This window comes from Macrosteles quadrilineatus, unplaced genomic scaffold (genome assembly GCF_028750875.1).
Source record: "Macrosteles quadrilineatus isolate MER2022 unplaced genomic scaffold, UCM_ALF_1.0 Scaffold_9__3_contigs__length_116548681, whole genome shotgun sequence".
Lineage (NCBI taxonomy): Eukaryota > Metazoa > Arthropoda > Insecta > Hemiptera > Cicadellidae > Macrosteles > Macrosteles quadrilineatus.
In genome coordinates, this window is record NW_026542602.1 from 106,121,347 (window position 1) to 106,142,204 (window position 20,858).

General features: G+C 31.9%; 1 protein-coding gene across 1 annotated transcript in view; it reads right to left on the bottom strand.

The window, feature by feature from the left end:
* Positions 1–20,858, bottom strand: part of LOC129004120 (diuretic hormone receptor-like) — a 96,643-nt gene that overhangs the window by 5,043 nt on the left and 70,742 nt on the right. Inside the window, exons 3-8 of the mRNA XM_054432555.1 lie at positions 13,749–13,920; positions 12,994–13,195; positions 9,149–9,242; positions 7,865–7,979; positions 7,283–7,363; positions 3,077–3,159 (exon numbers count right to left, since the gene is read on the bottom strand). Of these exons, the coding sequence (XP_054288530.1) occupies positions 3,077–3,159; positions 7,283–7,363; positions 7,865–7,979; positions 9,149–9,242; positions 12,994–13,195; positions 13,749–13,920 (747 nt within the window). The remainder of the gene's footprint in view (positions 1–3,076; positions 3,160–7,282; positions 7,364–7,864; positions 7,980–9,148; positions 9,243–12,993; positions 13,196–13,748; positions 13,921–20,858) is intronic.

Here is a 20,858-nt window from a genome sequence, read left to right on the forward strand (position 1 = left end):
CTGGCATCATTAGACACATCACAAAACTGAAGGTTATGTTTATGTTTAAAAAATACAATTATAAATTTTAAAGAACGTAACATATAGGTAGTTAAAAATAAAAACTATTCTGTTAAGTACATTTAGCTAAAATTACAAAAATATATGTATAAAAATGAAATATAAAGTAGAATTAACTTATAACTTTGTAAATTTAGAATTTAGTAATGTAACATTTTGAATTGAACCGTTATCATTATTTACCAAATTGTCCATTTTATTTATAAAAAATGATTCCCATGCATTGTTCATTGGATTTTTTTATATTTTTTAGTAATTTAGTATTATTGATTGATATTGTGTGGTCCGTTTCTAAGCAATGTTTTGCTATTGCTGATTTTTCAGGTCTGTTGTGTGTTATGTGAGAAGTGTGTTCTTTGAATCTAGTTACAATATTTCTTTTTGTTTGTCCAACATACTTCATCTCACAACTGTCACACGGAATTTGATAAATGCTAGATTTTGTTGTATTTTCTAATTTACTTTTTGGATTTGCAAGAATGTTTTTAATTTTGTTTTTCGCTTTAAATGAAACCATTAATTCAGCATTTTTCTGAAACGTTTTCTTGACGTCTTTATATTGCTTAGTATAGGTAGTGCTTACCCATTTCTTCTTTACTTTGATTGGTTCCAGTTTTGTTCTTTTCTTTTTCTCATTTCTTTTTAAAGCTCTGGTCAACATATTGTCTACATATTTGGTTTCATATTCATTATACTTAGCCACGTATTTTATGTAGTTAAGCTCTTCAATATAATTTTCTTGGGACAAGAGGCGATAAATCATTGAATTAATCGCTGATATTTATTGTTCTGGAGGGTGATGAGAATCTTGAGTGATAAACCTATTGGTGTCGGTTGGTTTCCTGTAAATATCAAACTCGAGCTTTTCATCACTCCGTAGGATTAGTACATCCAGAAATGAGATCTTCTTATCATTTTCAACCTCATATGTGAATTTTATTGATGGATATAAAGAGTTCAATTTGTTGACAAAGTCATTAAGGTTTTCTTTCCGATCAAAAACTGCAAATATGTCGTCTGAGAATCTTGAGTGATAAACCTATTGGTGTCGGTTGGTTTCCTGTAAATATCAAACTCGAGCTTTTCATCACTCCGTAGGATTAGTACATCCAGAAATGAGATCTTCTTATCATTTTCAACCTCATATGTGAATTTTATTGATGGATATAAAGAGTTCAATTTGTTGACAAAGTCATTAAGGTTTTCTTTCCGATCAAAAACCAATTTATCTCTTAACCATGTTCTTGGAAATATGTCATTTCTTCTTTTGCTTTTTTTCAAAATGGCTCATAAATATATTTGCTATAAAACATCATAGTGGATTTTCCATAGCCTTAACTGTAAACCATTGTCTAACAATGTTCGTAAAAACAAAATTAGAATATCAAAATACAGTAAAACCTTGATAACAGACTCTCGTAGGGATTATAAAATGAGACTAAAAGTGTTATCAAGGTTGACTGCTTATCAAGGTTTGCAATAGCATGTGATTAGGGGTAAAATAATTTCAAGGGGATTTTAAAATTACCCTTGTTATTAAGGGTGACTTGTTATCGAGGGTCTTGTTATCAAGGTTCTACTGTACAAACAATCCAAAACTAAATACCTAAGATAAGCTAAGTGAAATAGTCTCATTAAAATTAATGTTTCTTCTTGGATCTTAGAAGAATTATGGTCGCCATTTCATCGAACAGTATTAACAGTATTAATTAATTTATTTCTGTAAAAAAACAACAGACTTCAAACGCACTAAAAATAATTAAATAATTTTTATAAAGCAAACTTTTTAATACTCAAGGTCATGTATTTCAAGTCACATGAGCAGATACATGTTTATTAATTAAAATATTTAACACTTTTAAGACGGTTATTCACTCTCACTATATTCTTAGGTTTTGTAAAGAATGATTTCTTTTAGTTTATATTCACCCGAATGCTTTGGTTTTCACAATACACCTTTATTTGTCAATATCATACAGCTATTTGCTATATTTTTATAAGTGAGACAATTCTATACTCAAAACGGAATTATACAAAAATCAGGTCAAACGTTGAAATAGCTTTCATATAGTAACTAAAACAAAATGCCTTTTTGCAAAATAATTTATTCAGGCTTCATGGCAAGAAATAGTTTATTAATTAATATGAAGCAGCTGTTACATGAAGAACTGTCTGTAGCTTTATTTAAATGGTTTCATCTAACAGCTTTAGGAATATTAGTATTATTTATTGCTTACTCTGTACAAATAAAAAAAAGATGAATATTTGAGGTTTTCAGCATTTTTCACCGAAACAAATATTAAACTTAAACATAATGTTATATATGGTACCAAAAGGAAACTCTCCTGGTTATTTTGGTGGCGGAATCACGTTGATCGGTAAAAAAATCACAGAGACATTTACAAACATCCATAGAGAAAAAACAAATTGAGAACCTTCTCATTTCGTTGTGAGTGGCAAGTCGGTTATTAAAACAGTTTTTCAGCTATAAAACCTAACGGAAAATTTAAAACCTTGTTAAAAGTACTTATTTGGAACATAATTAAACATAATTAAGTCTGCATATGGTTTTGGAAACAAAATTTTGTTTATTTGTATCCAATGAGACGAATCGAAAATGTTTGTTTCCAAAACTATGTGTAGACTTACAATGTTTCATCTTTGTGACCTAATGTAGTGATATCCAAGTTTTATAAACCTAAAATAAAGCAATTTAATATTTGTTTGTTATCAACTAAATTTTAACTCCTGCAAAACTATATAAAAGACAATCCTCTAGGCATCTAAAACTTTAATACAGATTTACAATGAATAATACTTACCAAATTGTACACTTATAATTTAAAAATAATTGCTACGAACTATTTTAAAAACTATAATGAGACTTGCTCTACGCCTGTGAAAAATTGTGTAAAAAGACTTACTTTGAAGATTCCAATTGATTATTTTTAAATGTCAATGTTGAGTAAAAACTCCAAATTGTTTACAGGTAATATTTTTGGGAACTATTTGTTACCTCCAATGGGCCTTCAGTAGGCGCGTCGTTGGTGAACACACTCTTGATAATGATCCAGGCGATCACTACGATCAAAGGAATTCCTGGAACAAATGTAAATATGGAACAATTTTACAACTCATAAGAATAGTGAAACACTTTTGAGCAATTTCCTTCAATGGGATAGAAAGGACATTAAATTAAAAGTTGGATTATCACGCTAACAATTTAAACAGTAATTAAGTAGAAATGCATTTAGTATTGTGTATTAATTAGTACTACTGAAGTAGTAATGTATTGGGCCTTCGACTTGCTTCGACAGAGTGTGTTGCCTTCAATTATTGTTGTTTTATATAAAAAAACCGTAACAAAGCATATTTACTTTAATTTAATTCAACTTAATTTAAATTTTAGTTTATTTTGCATGAAATGAATAAACTAGTATAGTATAATAGGCTAAGAGAAGATTACAGTTTCAAAAATAGGTGCTAGGGATAAATTAATTGGAGTTTATCTAAAGTCTATTTTTGTATAGGCGCAAAACTCTATAGCAACATCTTCAAGGGAAGAAATATAGCCATATATGAACTATTTAATCAACTATTAATATGAAACAACACGTAAATACGCTCAATACATTAAACCTGTACACAAAGCGAATTTAAATTTACATTGTTAGATTTTTAGTAGAATTTTCTTAAGCTAGTCACATTCATTTTCTATTTACATAACATTCGGTTTAACGAGTTCTTAGGTTTGTTGCTACAGATATTCCGATCATGCTGGTTCGTGAACTCGTACTACATAATTGTTTATTTACACGTCTGTACCAGATTTAATCTAAATCGACCTATTTTCACTCGAGTCCAGATTGCTAACGGATTAATGTATTATTTCTGTATTCAAATATATGTATATCTATATTTTGATTTTGAAAGGATGATATTTTTGGCTTCAGGGACATCAAAACAAAAGAGAAAATCGGTACCTGGTCTAGGGGTTACCATGAGAGTTGCGGTAAACGCTTTTATGGCAAATTTGCTAAAAAGGACGACTTTTTAAAACTACAGCAAAAATATTAATGACAAAATTAAAAATTAAAATCGTTGGTAAAAGTTAATTGGACTTACAATCAATGAAAACAATTCTTCAAATTAAGAGTTAAGATTTATGCTATGGCATAATAAATAGTAATAAAATCCAATAAAATTTGTTGCTGACTGATTATAAAACATATTTGACTATCAGTTAATGACATCGATATATGACTACTCGGTAGTAGTTATATATCGATGGTTAATGATGTTATCCAACAAAAGGTCGACATTGGATGGTAATAACAACAACATGGATTGTACGGTTTCCCACAAAAAAACATAGTTAACATCCACATAATAAACCAAAAATAAAATAAAATAAATCAAGGTGTATTTAAGATAAAATATTTTAACACCTGAAAAAGTCTTCAACTAAATATCCTGATGTTAAAAATTTCATAAAATAGAAGAGAAAACCATTTATTGGTTCAATTTATAAACAGTCACAACAACTCATTTTCTCACTAAATATGCAACAAAGTAACTAAATATAACAGTGCTGATAGACAGCCAAATGTCATCACTTGATTATTACATCCTAAGTCATTCCTCTAACCACTTAATCACGTTATCCTTTATAAGGTTCGTAAATGACTTATTTTAGTTCCGTGTTAGATATAAGATGACGTTTATACTTCCTTAACTAAAGCAATAGCAAATTCCTAAAACAATGAGCTTGAACACTAGCATGGCGGGCTTTATGGTGTTAGTTTATAGCTGCATATCCTAGGTTTATAATGTGTGTCCTCAATGGCCAGGCATTATATCTTGGGGAAGCTAACGAGCAAGTATTAGAAAATGTCTAACATTTCATGGCACGTGGTTTGTTCATTTTCGTCGTGTGAATGTTTTTTGCATTTGGTTTTCCTTGTACGAAATTTAATCTTTGATTGTATCCACGATATATACAGTTAACCACAAAGCATAATTCCGGTCGCTTTTTAATGCTTTGGCAAGTTAAATAAATAAACTTTTGTGAGCTTAGGCACCGACGGAATATAAAATATGAAATGATGAAATGTTGTTTACTCATACAGGTAAGGTTAGGGCCGCCATACGCCCTTTCTTGACATGTATAGAAACTGAGTTCCATGCTGTAAAATACCGTAATTCTTTGCGTTCATACTATTAAAAAAAAATTATAAAAACAAACATAAAAGGACAGTTTTATAAAACATATAGCTTACCTTTTTCCTCATCAAACTAAAAAATATTTTTTTTAACAACTTCAATGGCAGACTATATGCAGTGATTATTTCAATACATTCATTTAAAGCTCTTGTTATCCAGGGGATGGATTATAAATATTTTTACATAAAGACCTTCCCCTGGCTCTAAGGAACACAACAAAAAAAAGAATCATCCAATTCAGTGCACTCGTTCTCGAGTTATGGAATATCATCAAAAAAGGGATTCGGTTTTTTTATGGATTTAAATAGAATTAGTATAACGCGTACTTAGGTTTGCTGCAACAGGGAGGGTAACTACACGGCGCTCCCAGCGGTGCACGCCAAACCCTATGCTAATCGCAGCACGGCTGACGGTCTAAATTTAATTCTTTTTGTCTATGATTATACGCAATCATCATTTTGTACTGTATAAAGGTTGCTAATTAAAACGAACACATCTTTTGCTACTAAGAGTGTATTTTTATACGATTTTTACACGTAACATTACTATTTTGTAAATAGTAAAATACCAAAACCTGTTTATGGTATCTCAAAAACTAGACTGAGGCCTAATATGTATGAAAAACAAACTGAACAAAAAACACCTTTCTAAATGCACTAGTATCTTGCAGCAAAGTTAGAAGCAGGGTCATCTTTTAGGGCCAAGACTGTTGTCTTAAAGCAGTAAACTTTCAAGGTGCTGTAAAGACTGCGGTTGAAGCTTTATACCTGGGACTTTGTCAGGATCAAGTCATTGTCTTAGATGGAAGAGGGGCAACTTTATACGTCAGCATACAAAATGGCGACTTAAATCACCCTTGAGAAATCTTAGGCTAAAAAATTGCAGTTATATATACACATATATATTATATAATAATAATATATTCTGTTACTGTCTCCGATAATGCTTGTTTATCATTGTGAATGGTTGAAATTGATTGTGTTTATATTTAACGTCTGGAAAAAGTTTGTAGTGTATTGGTGAAAAATGATCGATTATTGTTGAAAGACGTATATTATAATCATCCATTCAATTGCACAAACATTTCAATACTAATCGAGAGGTTATTAAAAAGCGGCATCAGTACATCCACTAGACATTTTTATTTCAACACTACATACTACAAACTACATAGGCTAAATAAAGTTTTGCAGATTCTTTTAGTTTTATTTGCCATTTGCAAGTACAAGCAACACGGAACGTTCGTTACATTAGTGACTTCCTGAAGCTATAACAGGTACAACAGTCACGATGTTCCGTAGTTACTTTGTAACAGTTCCCGGTCATTAAGTGACGTCATGAATCGTCTTTACTGCTCCGAGTTTTACGTCAAACCAGATGGGCAAAGTTGAAAGATAGACATCCATTAAATCAGAGTTTGTTGCCGTATTTTTATGTCGTAAATGAGTAGGTTTGAAGATCATAGCATAACTTTTTCCTAAGGATTAAAATAAAAATTCAAAATATCATACAGATTGGCCTTACGATCTTTTAAATTGATAAAGGCTTAAGTTACCTGTGTACCTGTGTAAAGGCTTAAGGTACCTGTGTTACACTTATTTTGCGATCTGTTGTTTTCGCCTCTTAACTAAATCTTTTTCCCCGCTTAGTTTTTAATACCATGATAATTTATATGATTAAATATCAGGCCTGACTCCATATATCTTATTTATCATTGGTGACGAAGATGCAAATTGATACAATTTATTTAGCTTTCAATTTAGCTTGATAAGCATTTGATTTACATGAGGAATAGATGATTGACATTAACATTCTCTGTCATGTGCTAAGCACAATTAGGTTTTTTACTCTGAAATGGCTACAACTTTGAAATTCTGATGAAACCTAACTATTGTTATCCATATTCAAAGTTACTCCATCAATATACTACCTTCATTCATAAAATAATTCATCAAAACCACCTTTCATATAATTTTAAATTAAAAATTAAATATCTTACCCCATCCAATGCAAGCATACGATCTCAACTTCAGATTCTGTCTTGCAAAAGTTTTAACTACCAACATGTACAAATACAGCCCTGAAAGCAAAAGAGGTGATTAACTTTAAGGTTGAATTTTGTTCATAACTGTAACGGTGTACTGAACAGTCTTTATAACTTTTAAAGCAGAAACCTCGTTAAATTAAATATATGACCTAGGGCCATTAACAGTGTAGTAACTCTAAAGTAAACTTCTAGCTTGAGTTTAATTAAAGTGTATTTTAGAGACTATAAACGTTTACTGCAGCGTGGATTGCTTTATATTGGAGACTGCACAATAACCCATGTAGCTTGAGATTGCGGTCCATCTTGTATTCAATCAAAGATTTCCACTGGGAATTTAAAAAATCCAAAGCGTCGTTCAAAACTTAGTTTTGAATTTACGTAATTGGAAATTTACGCAATGAATAATATCTTAAATACTATGTAGACCAGTTGAAGTAAGTTTTTCCTGGAAGAGATCAATGTCGCCTGGAATCTTTAAGTATGACCTTGAATTAATGTTCTTAGTTCGATTTCAATGAATAAATGAAAACTTACCTTCAACAAACATCCAGAAGAAGTTTGTTAAATACAGATAGTGAAGTATTATGTTCAGTGTGAGGATCGTTACCGTGCATTCCTGGCCTAGCGTGCCTTCGTTGGTCTGGTACATCTACACAAACAAATATCGGTTCAAATGATATGTATAGAACTTTGACAGCTACAATATCTAAACGCTAGCTGTGGTACTTAAAGGTAGCCACAACTCGTAGATAAATAAATTTAAAAGCCATTTGTTGTTATATAAGGACATAATTGATTTACATCAAGCAAATATATTGCTATCTTATATATTAATTAATTGTTTTACCAGAAAATTCATCTTTATAAAAATCAAATAATAATTTATCCTTTAAACAATTGGTTGTCTTCTGGCATTAAATAAATCCCTAATAACACTTAACTAAGTTAAACTAAACTAAGCTAAACTAAGCTGGTCAGTATTGCAGTAATAGAAGCAGGGCTGCCAACTTATGAGCTTGTCCCTAAACAGTACTCTAAACTTGTTACTTGGGTTGCATTAAAACAACATTTAATTTCCTAAAACAAATACCCTTATTGGTGCTAATACGGATAGAAAGACCACCTTTTTGCAAATATGTAAAGTACAGTGTAAATAAATCAAAGCTAGAAGTCATATTTGATTTTGTACGTAAAATAACAAAGAAACTTTTATTAATGAGCGTTAGAGTTACTTGATATCTAACGCGCTGAAACAAACTTATACCATGGGTTTTTATAGCATCCAAAGTCATTGGTATGATAATTATACAAATTATGTGAAAGAGGAGTGTGGGGTGGATGTGATATCTGGTAGCTTAGTTATTAATAAGGACCTGCTGAATCATTTATTGAGCTTAACCCATTACTGAACGCCAATATAATTTTGACCTGTTTCCCAAAATCAAATAACAACAGTTATTGGTAATTGCTTTTCATTTTGAGCGAACATAATTAACAGTTCATCATAAACATGACTTTCAACTGTCCGTTTGGATTAGATAATTTATTTCGCAACGCATATTTTTGATGATTTCAAATATCAACTACACTAAGAAAAAAAAGTTATTTTATGAATTCAATGTAGGAACTCACAAAGTTCCCGAATATCTGAATCCAAAAGGTGAAGATAAAAGCTAGTCTAATTGAGTTGGAGTTTACTAAGTAGGCCTATGTATAGTGTGGCAAATAACAAAAATTTAATCAATAATCGGCCCATTTACTCAGTAGCAATAACTATACATTATACAGCCTCACCACTGTATCTGCCCTTACTCTCACCTGTATGGGGTGAGTAAGCATCCATACGGTGTCTGACAGCATGTAAGTCCCCATCAAGTTAGTGTGGATAGTGTTCCTCAGGCACCTCAGATCTCTGCAATATCAAGAGGAAAACTGTTACTTAATCAGTTCAATTATTTGCATAAAAGAACAAGTATAAAATATATTTCACTTAATTATATTAGGAATGTGTATTTCCAGTTTTATTTGATTTTTTGGGGATGACACCTATTTCCTAAACATTTTATTTCTATTTTGTAGAATACCAATAGCTTTGCCAAGGTAAACATGTAGTAGGTAGCATGTTCCCCCATTCTTTGAGCCTACCGTTAAAAATACAACGTAATGCACGGTAGTTTTGTTTGTTTGGTCTTGTGTTTGAACAACATAAGAAGTGATTATAGTATTTATTATTTTCCAGTATTTTATTTTGGTAAATGGCTAGGTAGGCGCCTGCTTCCATCACTATGGTGGTTTATTTTGATAAATAATATTTGTCATCACTCGCACCAACTATAATAAATCAAATAAACAAAATTTTGTTTTCGTTTTTGTTTTTGTACTACAGCACCAGCTAGTTTTTTATATTTCTTTTTCGGTCAATTCAATCAGCAATCTTTGGGTATGTTCAATCATCATGTGATTTCTCTTTGTGGCCTTGGAGGTAGAGAAATACTTTTTCACCACACTATGATGTTTTTGGCTGTATTACATACGTTAATTGGTGGCTGAAAGTTACGTTTTGCTGGCCATGCCAGCTGTCGCCAATTTGGGGACCGAGCAGGTTTTTACAGGCCGGGGCCGCAAAATCAGCTGTCCGCTTACTTACTTAGAATATGAATGCGTTTTAAATACACAATAAAAATCCATAGCATTGCAATATAGAATTGTATTATTGTCACCGTTGCCTAGCAACTATTTATTTATATTTTTGCTGATTCCTCAAATTATTTCTTAACCTTAAAGTTGTAGTTGTGTTTACGATCAGTGTGCATTATTATAGTGGTGAATAGTGGTAATAGGGTATAGTGTGGTGAAAAATAGCGTTCGTACCACGGACCGAAATGGTTTTGCAGCTCTCGATCGATTTAAGTTCTCGACTTCGTCTCGAACTTAAAAACTATCTCGAGCCGGCAAAACCTCATTTTCGGCCCTTGGTACGAAATATACTATTTCATCACTCCTCACCGAAATTAACTATTTTCGATAACAGCTGACATCAATGAAAGTAGCCGTTTCTCAAGCTCTAATTTAGGGCGAGGGAAAATTGATCAGCTGATTTTCCCTCGCTCTAAATTTACTTTCCCTCGCTCTCAATTAGTTTTCCATTTATTCACTACGCGCGCTAGTGTTTTGTTACGGTTTAATTTAATGATTCAAATCAGCTATATATATTGTTCAAAGTCGTTTTAATCTTTTATTTTGATGTTTGAAGTATTGAGAAATATACGAAGGTTTTCTTTAGAATATTTTATTTTATTTTATGTTTTAAAAATCAAACAAAAATGAACATAGGTTTACTTTTAGAAAATTTTATTTTATTTTTATGTTTCAACAAATTGTTTGATAGATAATTATTGTAATATTACTGATGAGGTCTGCTATTCTATGTTTGTGTATTTTTGCGTCGTGATGAAAAGTACCGTTCATAACTCGTACCGAAAGTTATCATCCGGCACTTGCTCCATTATTCCCGTCCTCGGCTTCGCCTCTTACGTGAAAATACCCTTGAAAAAGAACCCTTCTTTACGCTGATGACACGACATTTGTTAACACTTCCAGTAACTTGCTGCATTTAAGTAATTTGGTAAATAACTCTATAGAAGAAGCTTCATCTTGGTTTAGAGCTAATGGCTATCTCTTAAATAAAAATAAAACTGAAAATATAGTATTCTCTTTGAGGCCTTATGACCATGAATCTTTAGCTATAGAAACAGCTGTCAGTACCAAGTTTTTAGGTGTATGTGTTGACCAACAGCTTACTTGGAATACTCATATTGATTGTGTTACTACTAGACTTTCTAGAGTTGTTTTCTTGTTGGGGCGTTTGAAATACTGTGTAACTCCAGAATATATCCGGATGGCTTATTTTGCTTTTTTTCAATCAATAATTAAGTACTGCTTGCTTGTCTGGGGCAATTGTTCAAGAATTGAAGAAGTATTAATATTACAAAAAAAAGCTGTTAGAATTATTGATGGTTCAGCTGATCTTGAACATTGTAGGCCTATTTTTATTAAATTAAAGATTTTTACTGTTATTAACCTTTATATTTTAGAACTTGTTATTTATTCTTTAAAAAAACTACCAGTCATGGTCCTGAATGAAGATGTACATCCCTACAATACTCGTGGTAGACATCAAATAAGTTACCAGCACCTCCGTTTGAGCAAATCTTTAAATAGCCATGTTGTTATGTGTAAGAAAGCTTATAATAAGGTAGTTATTAATGTAAATAAGTATCCACAAAAAATATTTAAAAAAAAATTCAGTGACTGGCTCTTAAGAAATCCTTTTTACAGTATTGAAGAGTTCCTAGAACAACCTGTGATAAGTCTGTAACTTTGTATCCAAATCTGTTAATTATTTCTATATAGTCTATTTTTGTTTTCTTCAACTTTGTTAATTGTTCATTTGTTAAATTGTTTTTAGTCTATTGTGATTGTTAACCCTGTAGTTAAAAGGAATTTGTACAACATAGACTCATACCCAAGTTACCTCTGATTATTTAGACAATGAACATTGAAATTTTATGTTCTGCTCCACTGACAATGTCAATGCATGTAAATGTCCATGATAATAAATGATTTGATTTGATTTGATTTGATTTGATTTGAATAGCTCTCACGTACTCGGCTTCGCCTCGCACGTGAAATTGGTGTTCCCTGTGTTCGGCTTCGCCTTACACAAAAAGCCGGAAAATGCCACTTTCGGTCCTAGTAATGAAATATACTATTTCCAAGTTCTGCTTTAAAACTTTACGCATCCACGGACGGATTTTGTGTTGGCAAGGACCCATCTAGCTTTGTGTCAAATTGCATCTCACGTGGTTCAGCAGGTTGCGTTCACACGGAACAGAAAACACCTCTATTATAGATTATCAATTTTTACATAAGTTTTTGTAGACACCTAGCTTGTCACTTAGGAAACTTGAAACTTAGGAATATCAATTGAATGAACCCGTAGACTAATAACATTTGCTTAGAACAACGTAATGTTAAACAAACTCTGACACCTATGTAGGTACATAAAGTTTTGTGTATACCATACATAACCAACCATCGCTAAATCACAATTAGTTCAAATTTACAACATTAATTTGTACATCAGTTAACAAATGTATAAACATGGTTCTGTAACAAAGAGGCGAATAAATGAAATAGAAGTAGAAATTTGAGTTCGGCAGTAACACGTAGAACGTCCATCTACAGAACCAGCAAACAAATATGCAATTAAAACTAACTACTATTACGGAACTAACTATTGTAATTGCAGTATCCCACTTTATGGTTCCTATGTTACTCTACAATTTTCAAGTAATAACTGACCAAACCCCCTGGTTTAATTTGAACGTTATTAAAAAAAAATTTAATTCAAAGTGGTTAACTAGATTATCTTTTAACTTATACTGTCTGTGAGTTTTACTTTTTTTATTCAATAACAAGCATGATCGGCAATAGTATACATTAGATACTATTGCTTTAATATCGGGTTTTACTAAAAGGAAAAAATCATTCAACATTTAATGCAAGAAAAGTATTTAGTCAAGACCCAATATACTTTGTTATAATTGTTCAACAGAATGAGTAGTTTACTTACAGGACCCAAAGTCAAAGACAGAACTCACTTGAAGTAGACGAAGACAGTGACTGCCAGTAGAAGTGCGACTAGAGAGACTGTGTACCCGGTAATGTAGAGAATTGTGGTGATCTCCACCGGAGACAGCAGCTTGGGCAGAGTGGACTCTACCCCAGAGACGGGCGAGCACGAGGAGAAGTCCGAGTACTCATCCCAGGACCCGTTACTGTGACACCATCTGGTAGCGTTCTCTGTAACACGGAAGTAGCTGTTGCTCATACAGTTTATAATCATCTCGTCAACGACTAGTTTTATGTGCACTAGAAGTTACATTGTACTGCCTGTGGAGAATTATCTAAAAGATTTTAAAAGCTGGAGTACGTTTCAGCATTTTACGAAACGCTCGTAGCGTCCTAGGCTGTAGTAGAGAATATGGCATAAAACATTCGCCCATGGTATTAACAATGGATAGATCAGTCTATCTGATACTGTTGCTTAACTCCCAAAATGTATTAGAAGTTCACAACATATAAAACCAATAGAGTTAGGTTTAAGAAGAGTTATAAGTAATTACAGTACATTAGTACGTGAAGAAACCACTGAGGCTGCTCTAAGGCACATGATATTAAATACCCCCCCCCCCCGTTACATTCAATATCCTTAGGGGACAAAAAAATCACTTCAAGCACAAACACAAACTTGTTTTATGAAATGTCTTCAAACAGCTGCCATGCTTGAAACTCTTAATGTTATCAAACTCATTGTATCTACTTTGTAACTCTGTGTACTCGAGAACAAACTCACTGGAGATGTCGTACTTGATCCCGTTGAGCTCTGGGAAGCATGGTATGACGGCTGATGAGTTGACCTGAGTGGGAGGCCAGCAGAGTACATAGTCCCAGGCCCGGGGACACTCCAGCTGAGGAACTGATGACAACTGACTCTCCTGGTGGTACAACATCACACACTCCAACTCCTGGGGACAAAAGTACCCAATAATAAGAAATCATTATTTATATATATAACTTATGGAGAAATCGACCTAAACTAGTAGAAGAGTGCGGGGCTTCGGTGCCTAAGACTCTAGATTCATATCCAGGAAAACAGTAATCTCAGGTAACAGTCATAATTGTTATTTTTTACCATCCAAAACAGCTAATTCAATTTTGCAGAAATAAGCTGACAATTTTGACTATAAATAGAACTTAATTTTATTTCCATTGTCAAGTTGTTGCCAATTTTATGTTTAAATAAATTTGGGTTAATTAACCCACCAAAAGGTTGTGCTAATGTCCATTGCTGATTCCTGTAGTAGCCTATGCACTATTTATTATGAAAGCCAAACTACAGATCAACTTAAAGTAAACCATTGCATCTTTTAAATCATGAAATTCATAATACTATAAGAGAAAATATATAATTTACACAGTGACTCGCTCTGAAAACTCACTAAGTATCGTCCAGCTATAATCCTTCCACAATAAAAATGGACATCTTACTAACTGAGAATATTTAAGTAACTAAAGTAGTCATTTACTTGAATTTCTACGCATTTGCTACCTAATGTTAAAGAAGATACTTTATATCAATAATTCATCGGTAACGGAGTAAACAAGTTTCCCACAGAAAAGTTCAGCACACATTTGTTAGTTACCTCGGGGACAAGAAACTTTTACACTTTATAACATTTGCGGTCGTCTCTAGCAAGACGTGATCACTACTGAAGTAGCTTTGCTCAGGGAATAGTTACCAGATGTCTGCTTCTGTTGTAGAAATATTAGTTTACGTATTTCTAACAATAATACCACTATTGCATTATAGCAAGTTGGACACTACTTTACTAAATCAATACCCTCTTTAGTAAATCAATTCCCTTTTCCCTTTTCAAATCACCTTTTAGCATGCTCATTGTTTAAAGATTTTGTTTGATAATGGCAATTGCATGTTATCCATTACGATTAGTAAATACTAAATGTTGACGTCGTTTAGGGATCTGAGAGTACTGATATCTTAACGAGATTAGGACGGTGTTTCCAGGGGACGGATTCCAGGTTCCGAAACCGTGATGATAAAAATATATGGAATAATCTCTAAAACGATTGTTTTACCATCCTTACTAACGGTTAATTTTAGATAGAATCGCATACATTTTAAGGAATGGAGTTCAACATGAAATTCTTAACATTGATAGTTATATCGGTCCGAGGCTATCTACAAAACAAACAAATGTAAAGAAAGACTGAAACATCACAAAAACTCGCAAATTTAGTTAATTGAGTTTGAGAAGTCATTTTACAACATTACTAAAAAGTAAACATGATATTTTATATATCTGAACATAATGTTTAAAATTTTAAGAAAAAACCTTACTCACATTGTCGTAGTGCTAACATCGGCACAAAACATCAATGGCTACAAACATAAAATACCCCCGCCGCAGCAAACCTGCCGACTAAGCAAATTTCCATTTGTCTGAATTGATTTTCAGTTAAATATATTTTAATAACATTAGGTTTAACGAGTACCTAGGTTTGCTGCTACAAGGAAACTAATAAATTGTGTTTTTGAGTAAAATATTGATAGCTTAGTACAAAATAAATAAATTTGCCAAGTTTGATCAAAATATATTCATAAACAAGCAAACTACAACATTTGTCAATATTCTCCATAAGAATAACATGGGAATTTTAAATTTTCAATTTTTTTAATTTTCTCCGTTACTAATAATCGAACAAAAATACTTTTATATACTAAATTATTTGTTTTTTTAAGCTCTTAAAAAAGGTCTAAAGAGAAATTGGGAAATTTTGTGTTTTGAGGGTCAAAAGTGAGAAAAACCAATTTTTACCCCATAAAACCCCCCGTAAAGCCCAGTTCCCATGGTCCGATCGTGCTGGTTCGCGAACTCATTCAAGTTTATCCCGCTTTACACCTTTAAACCAAATTTCATCAAAATCTGACAAAAATTACTCAAGTTATCGCGTTCACGGACGTATATATATATATATATATATATATTATATAAGTCTATATATATATATATATATACATATATAACAATTTGAACGAATAGTGTTTTTGGCCTCTGGGGACATCAAAATGAAAAAGTAAATCGGTCCCGGGTCTAGGTCTTACCGTGCCACCTACGGTAATAGCTACTTCCCTATAGGGAAATTCGCTAAAAGCAGATTTTTTATGAACTAGCCGGGACTGAACTCCTCAACACTTCCAACAAAGACGCCCGTGGCTCCAACCACATGACTAACAATAAATTCAATTAGTTCATATGCATTTACAGCCACTTATAATCTTCAACAAACTTGTATAATTACTGTACAAATAGAACTCATATTAATTTGCAAGGAACCTATCTCTTCATTAGAACAGATGGTTTTCTTGCAAATTAATTTGAGTTATTAGTTGTTAAGAGTTATTAATATGAGTTATTAATTTGCCCATCATTAAATGGACGATGTACCTATTGAAATTGGTAATAGGTGATAGATGACTTAGGTCACCACATTTTCCAGAGTATTTTTTTCTTGAGTTATTTATACATGAGTACGTACGTGCAGTGTTTATTTAATCTCAAAAGATTTTTCCTATAAACACACTTATATTTGTTTTCAAATATTTTCATAACTAAAAATACCGTTTTGGGAGTATACCATATATTTCAACCCATTGTACTCCTATATCCATGTTTTGAAACTATTAAGATTCTAAATGTGGAATGAAGGAAAACGCAAATAAGCAAGAAGCCTAGGTTCTCACTCATCATTGTTTATAGAATTTACGTCTGCTAGGAACGGTGGATAAGCAATAGGATTTCTAATAGGATACCCCTACTCTTAGTGTTGTTGTCTATTCCTGAATGTTACTTAAACTTTTTAATTTCAGCGCTTTATACATTAATGTTACTTCAATGGTTAAAATAAAGTTGTTTATAATTAAAGCACATTTATATAAAAAAGTGTTGAATGCTCAGAAAAGGTAATTTTAACACGTGTTCGGTTCAGTAACCACTTGGAGTAAAATTGTGTTTGCTCACCCTAAACGTCCTTTGGCCTGTATGTTAAATTATTGTTTATTAGTCACTAGTGAACATTTTAGGTATAAATAGTTTGTCTCGTAAGTAAGTATATAAACTTTAGAAATACAGTAGGTTTAACGTATGAAAATAACATAGAAAAACAATCGCTTCAGTGGGACGTAGTATACAGATTTAATTATTAAAGCCATTCATAAACCGTTCATAAAGCCATTCATTATACCTTGGCACGTATATTTAGCTGTATTAAACAATCAAAATTTCCCTTTACGAAATCATAGCCATAAAATTCACATAACTGTGTAGGCCCGTTTACCAAACAATGTCTCACCTGAGGTGGAAGGAACTCATAGGTCCAAAGCTCATAAATGGAGACAGGTAAAGCTGAATTATGCAGTAAAACTTTGACGATCCCCCTAATATATCCTAAATTAACTGTCATACCTAATAAAGTACCATATGTCTTACATTCAGAGTTTCTAGGTTTGCATAGACAAATAAAATAAAATAAAACATTTAACAGAAGAAAAAATATTTAAATGTACTGTTTTGTGTCAAACGTAATTCTTTATGTATACCAATACGATGGAGTTTAAAATTTTTGTTTCAGGTAGTTATCATATAAATAAAAAACTAAGTTTTGACGTAGTGGTTTTGGTTCATAACCTTGTTTTTCTGGAATTGTGTTTAACAGTGTTGAAGCACTAAGTACGGTTTATTTTCTATGGATGTAGTTATCCGTTTTGGAAAAATTAAACTCTCGACCATACAAAATCTTTTCACTTTTTTTCTCTACCATTTGCTATTTTCTCAACTAGCTTTTTTGTTGTTTTATCCCTCTTGCTTCTTTTTATTACAAATGATTTGCTCTTTTATAGTTTCACTAAAGGTATAGATCTTCAAAGACAAAAAGAATACAAAGTTAAGTTTACCGTACATTTAGAATAAAATAAGGAGATAAAACCAATTATGTTCTTTTATATATTTACAACGTGCTACGTGCTACAAACAGTTTTAAAATGAAGAGGAGAATTTTGACAAAGTCGCGTAGTCTTCAAAGTATTCTTCTGTAGATTCCAACACCAAGGGAGCCATGTAGTCTGGGAAGCTTCCCTAGGGTGCGGGAACCCACTGTGTGCCGATACCATGTATGTACTTACTTGAGCTTTTCTTCTTTTATTCATTTATTCAACGGACCTCATTCATTCACACGTTTGAATTTTCTTGTGGTTGAATGTAATGGCTAATGGAAGTAATAAATAGAAAGGTTCTTTATTTTCATTTATTTGTTTGTATAATATTTTTTTAACATTTTATATTATGATCTGTATTTATTTTGGAATTTAATTTGAAAACAGTCTTTAATTTATCAAAAAAGTATCAATAAGTAATAAAAATATTGTAGGACCTATATAATAAAATACTTAGTTAAGGTGGTCCAAAAATATAATAAACTTGTTCCTTGAACTACATTCATATTTTCCTACGTCTAGCTATGCTTAAGATCTTTAGATATTGTATATTGTGTCATGTAAAAGCTATTTTATTTGGTAAAAAAAATAACTTCATAGGTTTTTTTTCGAAGAGTTTGGAGTTAAATCTAATCTTTTTACATACAAATGTAAACAGGCGAAAACCCTATTTCAAATTTATTGTTCATAATGTCTTCTTATTTACGATAAAAATATCTTTAACAAAAATACATTGTAAATTACTAATAAAAAAGTGTATTTTCTTCATTACTTTTTATGAGGTTTTAAAACCTTTCTGAGAGGGTTAAACTATAAATCCATTTTAAAATAAATTGTTAAATAGATTTTTATTCCATCTGGAAACTGTACCGTGTAGTCTGACGTTGCAGGAACGCAAACTGGTGCTAAAATAAAATTCTATTACCTCTAAACGACTACGCAAAGTTTTAACAGCCTCATGTCTGAAAGCGATCTCTAATCATTTACTCCAAACTATTGAACGTACTTTGAAATTCCAATTTAAATAACCCTTTTTTGTTCGAATTTGAAACTAAAATCATAAGTCCAAAACAGCCTTCAAAATCTACTAAGCTTTTAAGTAAATCTTAATTAACTAGATCAAATTATAAAATCTGTTGCTTTACACAATAAACAATAATGTACATTCAAATCTGACACGTGCTACAGTTAGTTTATATTAACAACTACACAACAGATGTTTTCATTATGCAAGAAGGTATAACACGTAGCTTGAGGCTGTGAAACCTCATAAATTTTGATAGGTGTGTAAATAATGAAAACTGTATCATATTTAGTTTCAATCTTCGTTAAATATTCTAAGGTAAATTACATCACTTTCAGAAGGTCATGTCTAATATTGCTAGCATTAAAATAAAGATGTTGATACTGCAAGAGGAGTAAAAACACAATCTGCTGTTTTATCAGTAAATAATATCTTTTAAAGCAAGCTTTTAAATACTCTTTTCTATACGATAAAATTTTACTTTTGTTTCAACCTACTAAGCATAAAACTGTAAAATGAGTAAAGATAATAAGAATCTATTGTGTTGCATCACCATTTACAAAATGTTAAATGCCACAAAGCATAGATTCATTTAAGGGTTATTTAGCATCTATTTAAGAGGTGTTTTTATCTTGTACATAAATGTAAAATGTATGGAACTCCTTTAGAGCCAAAAACGTCTTTGTTCCAATTCTATCCAATTTCTAGTCCTGTTTATCCCTGTGTATGTGATTTTCACTGTGCATACGTTGCCTTGGATTTATTCAGGTTGCCTACAAAAGATTAGTTCAATTCTATACGTCATAATATGTACTGTTTCTTTCCAACGCAAGATATTCTATCTGTGTTAGTTGTACTAACCAAATACTGGTGTTAAGGTTCACTGATTATTGCTGAGTGTGTTGATATGAGTAGATATGTTGACCTAAAATCAAAATTATACAGTAGATTAAAGATTTATTTTCAACCTAATATTTTTTTAACATCTATAAAAATACAACTTGATCTTTATTAAAAGAGAAGCTCGACAATTTTGGCAGGATCTGTGAGATATTGTTTGGATATCGGAGCTACAGTCATTACACAATACAAATGGCCAACGGGGAACCTTTGGATTGATAGAAGCTCATAATATCTGTGCACAAGCTAGGCCTAACATTGGTTATTTATGATTGTTTGTATAAGTCTACTTCAGAACTATTTGCAAGTCTTTAATACACTCTAAGGTTTACATGAATATCAAATAGTAAAAGTTGTATTGCAAGTAGTAATCTAAAGTTCGTTTCTATTAGTAACAAGATTCTTTATTAAAATTGGGCCTCATCTGGCCTAGTAACTATAGTAAACTATAGTAACTATGTATAACAGTAAATTTAGTACTTTTGTTGAAAAATATTGAGAAACAAATAGGGCAATGTTATGTCAAAAAGTAAAAAAAATTAGTAAAATATGAGAATTGGACTTTGGCGTCGTCCTGTAATCCAGCTACTTGGAGGTCACGAACTGTGGATATTTATAGGCATGCACTGTGGATGCGATACTCTGTGGTGTGGAATAACGTCCGCACAAGTGAGTACTATGACTATCATCCACAGTATCCTGATAATTAGACCAATTCGTAAATTACATGTCCAAAATGTGGTTCGGATTCCACTATAAGCTGTAGGTCCCTTAGTTTCCATTGGCTGTATGGGCTATTAATTAACAGTTCTGTCTAAAGAACATGTCGGCCTTAAACAAGACTACAAGATCGCGTCTATCATCTTACACTCACCTCCATTCATACTCGGCTTAAGATACCTACTTTGTATGGTCACCATTTCAATTAACAGTATTAAAATATAAATTAAGTATACTCGTATTTTGAT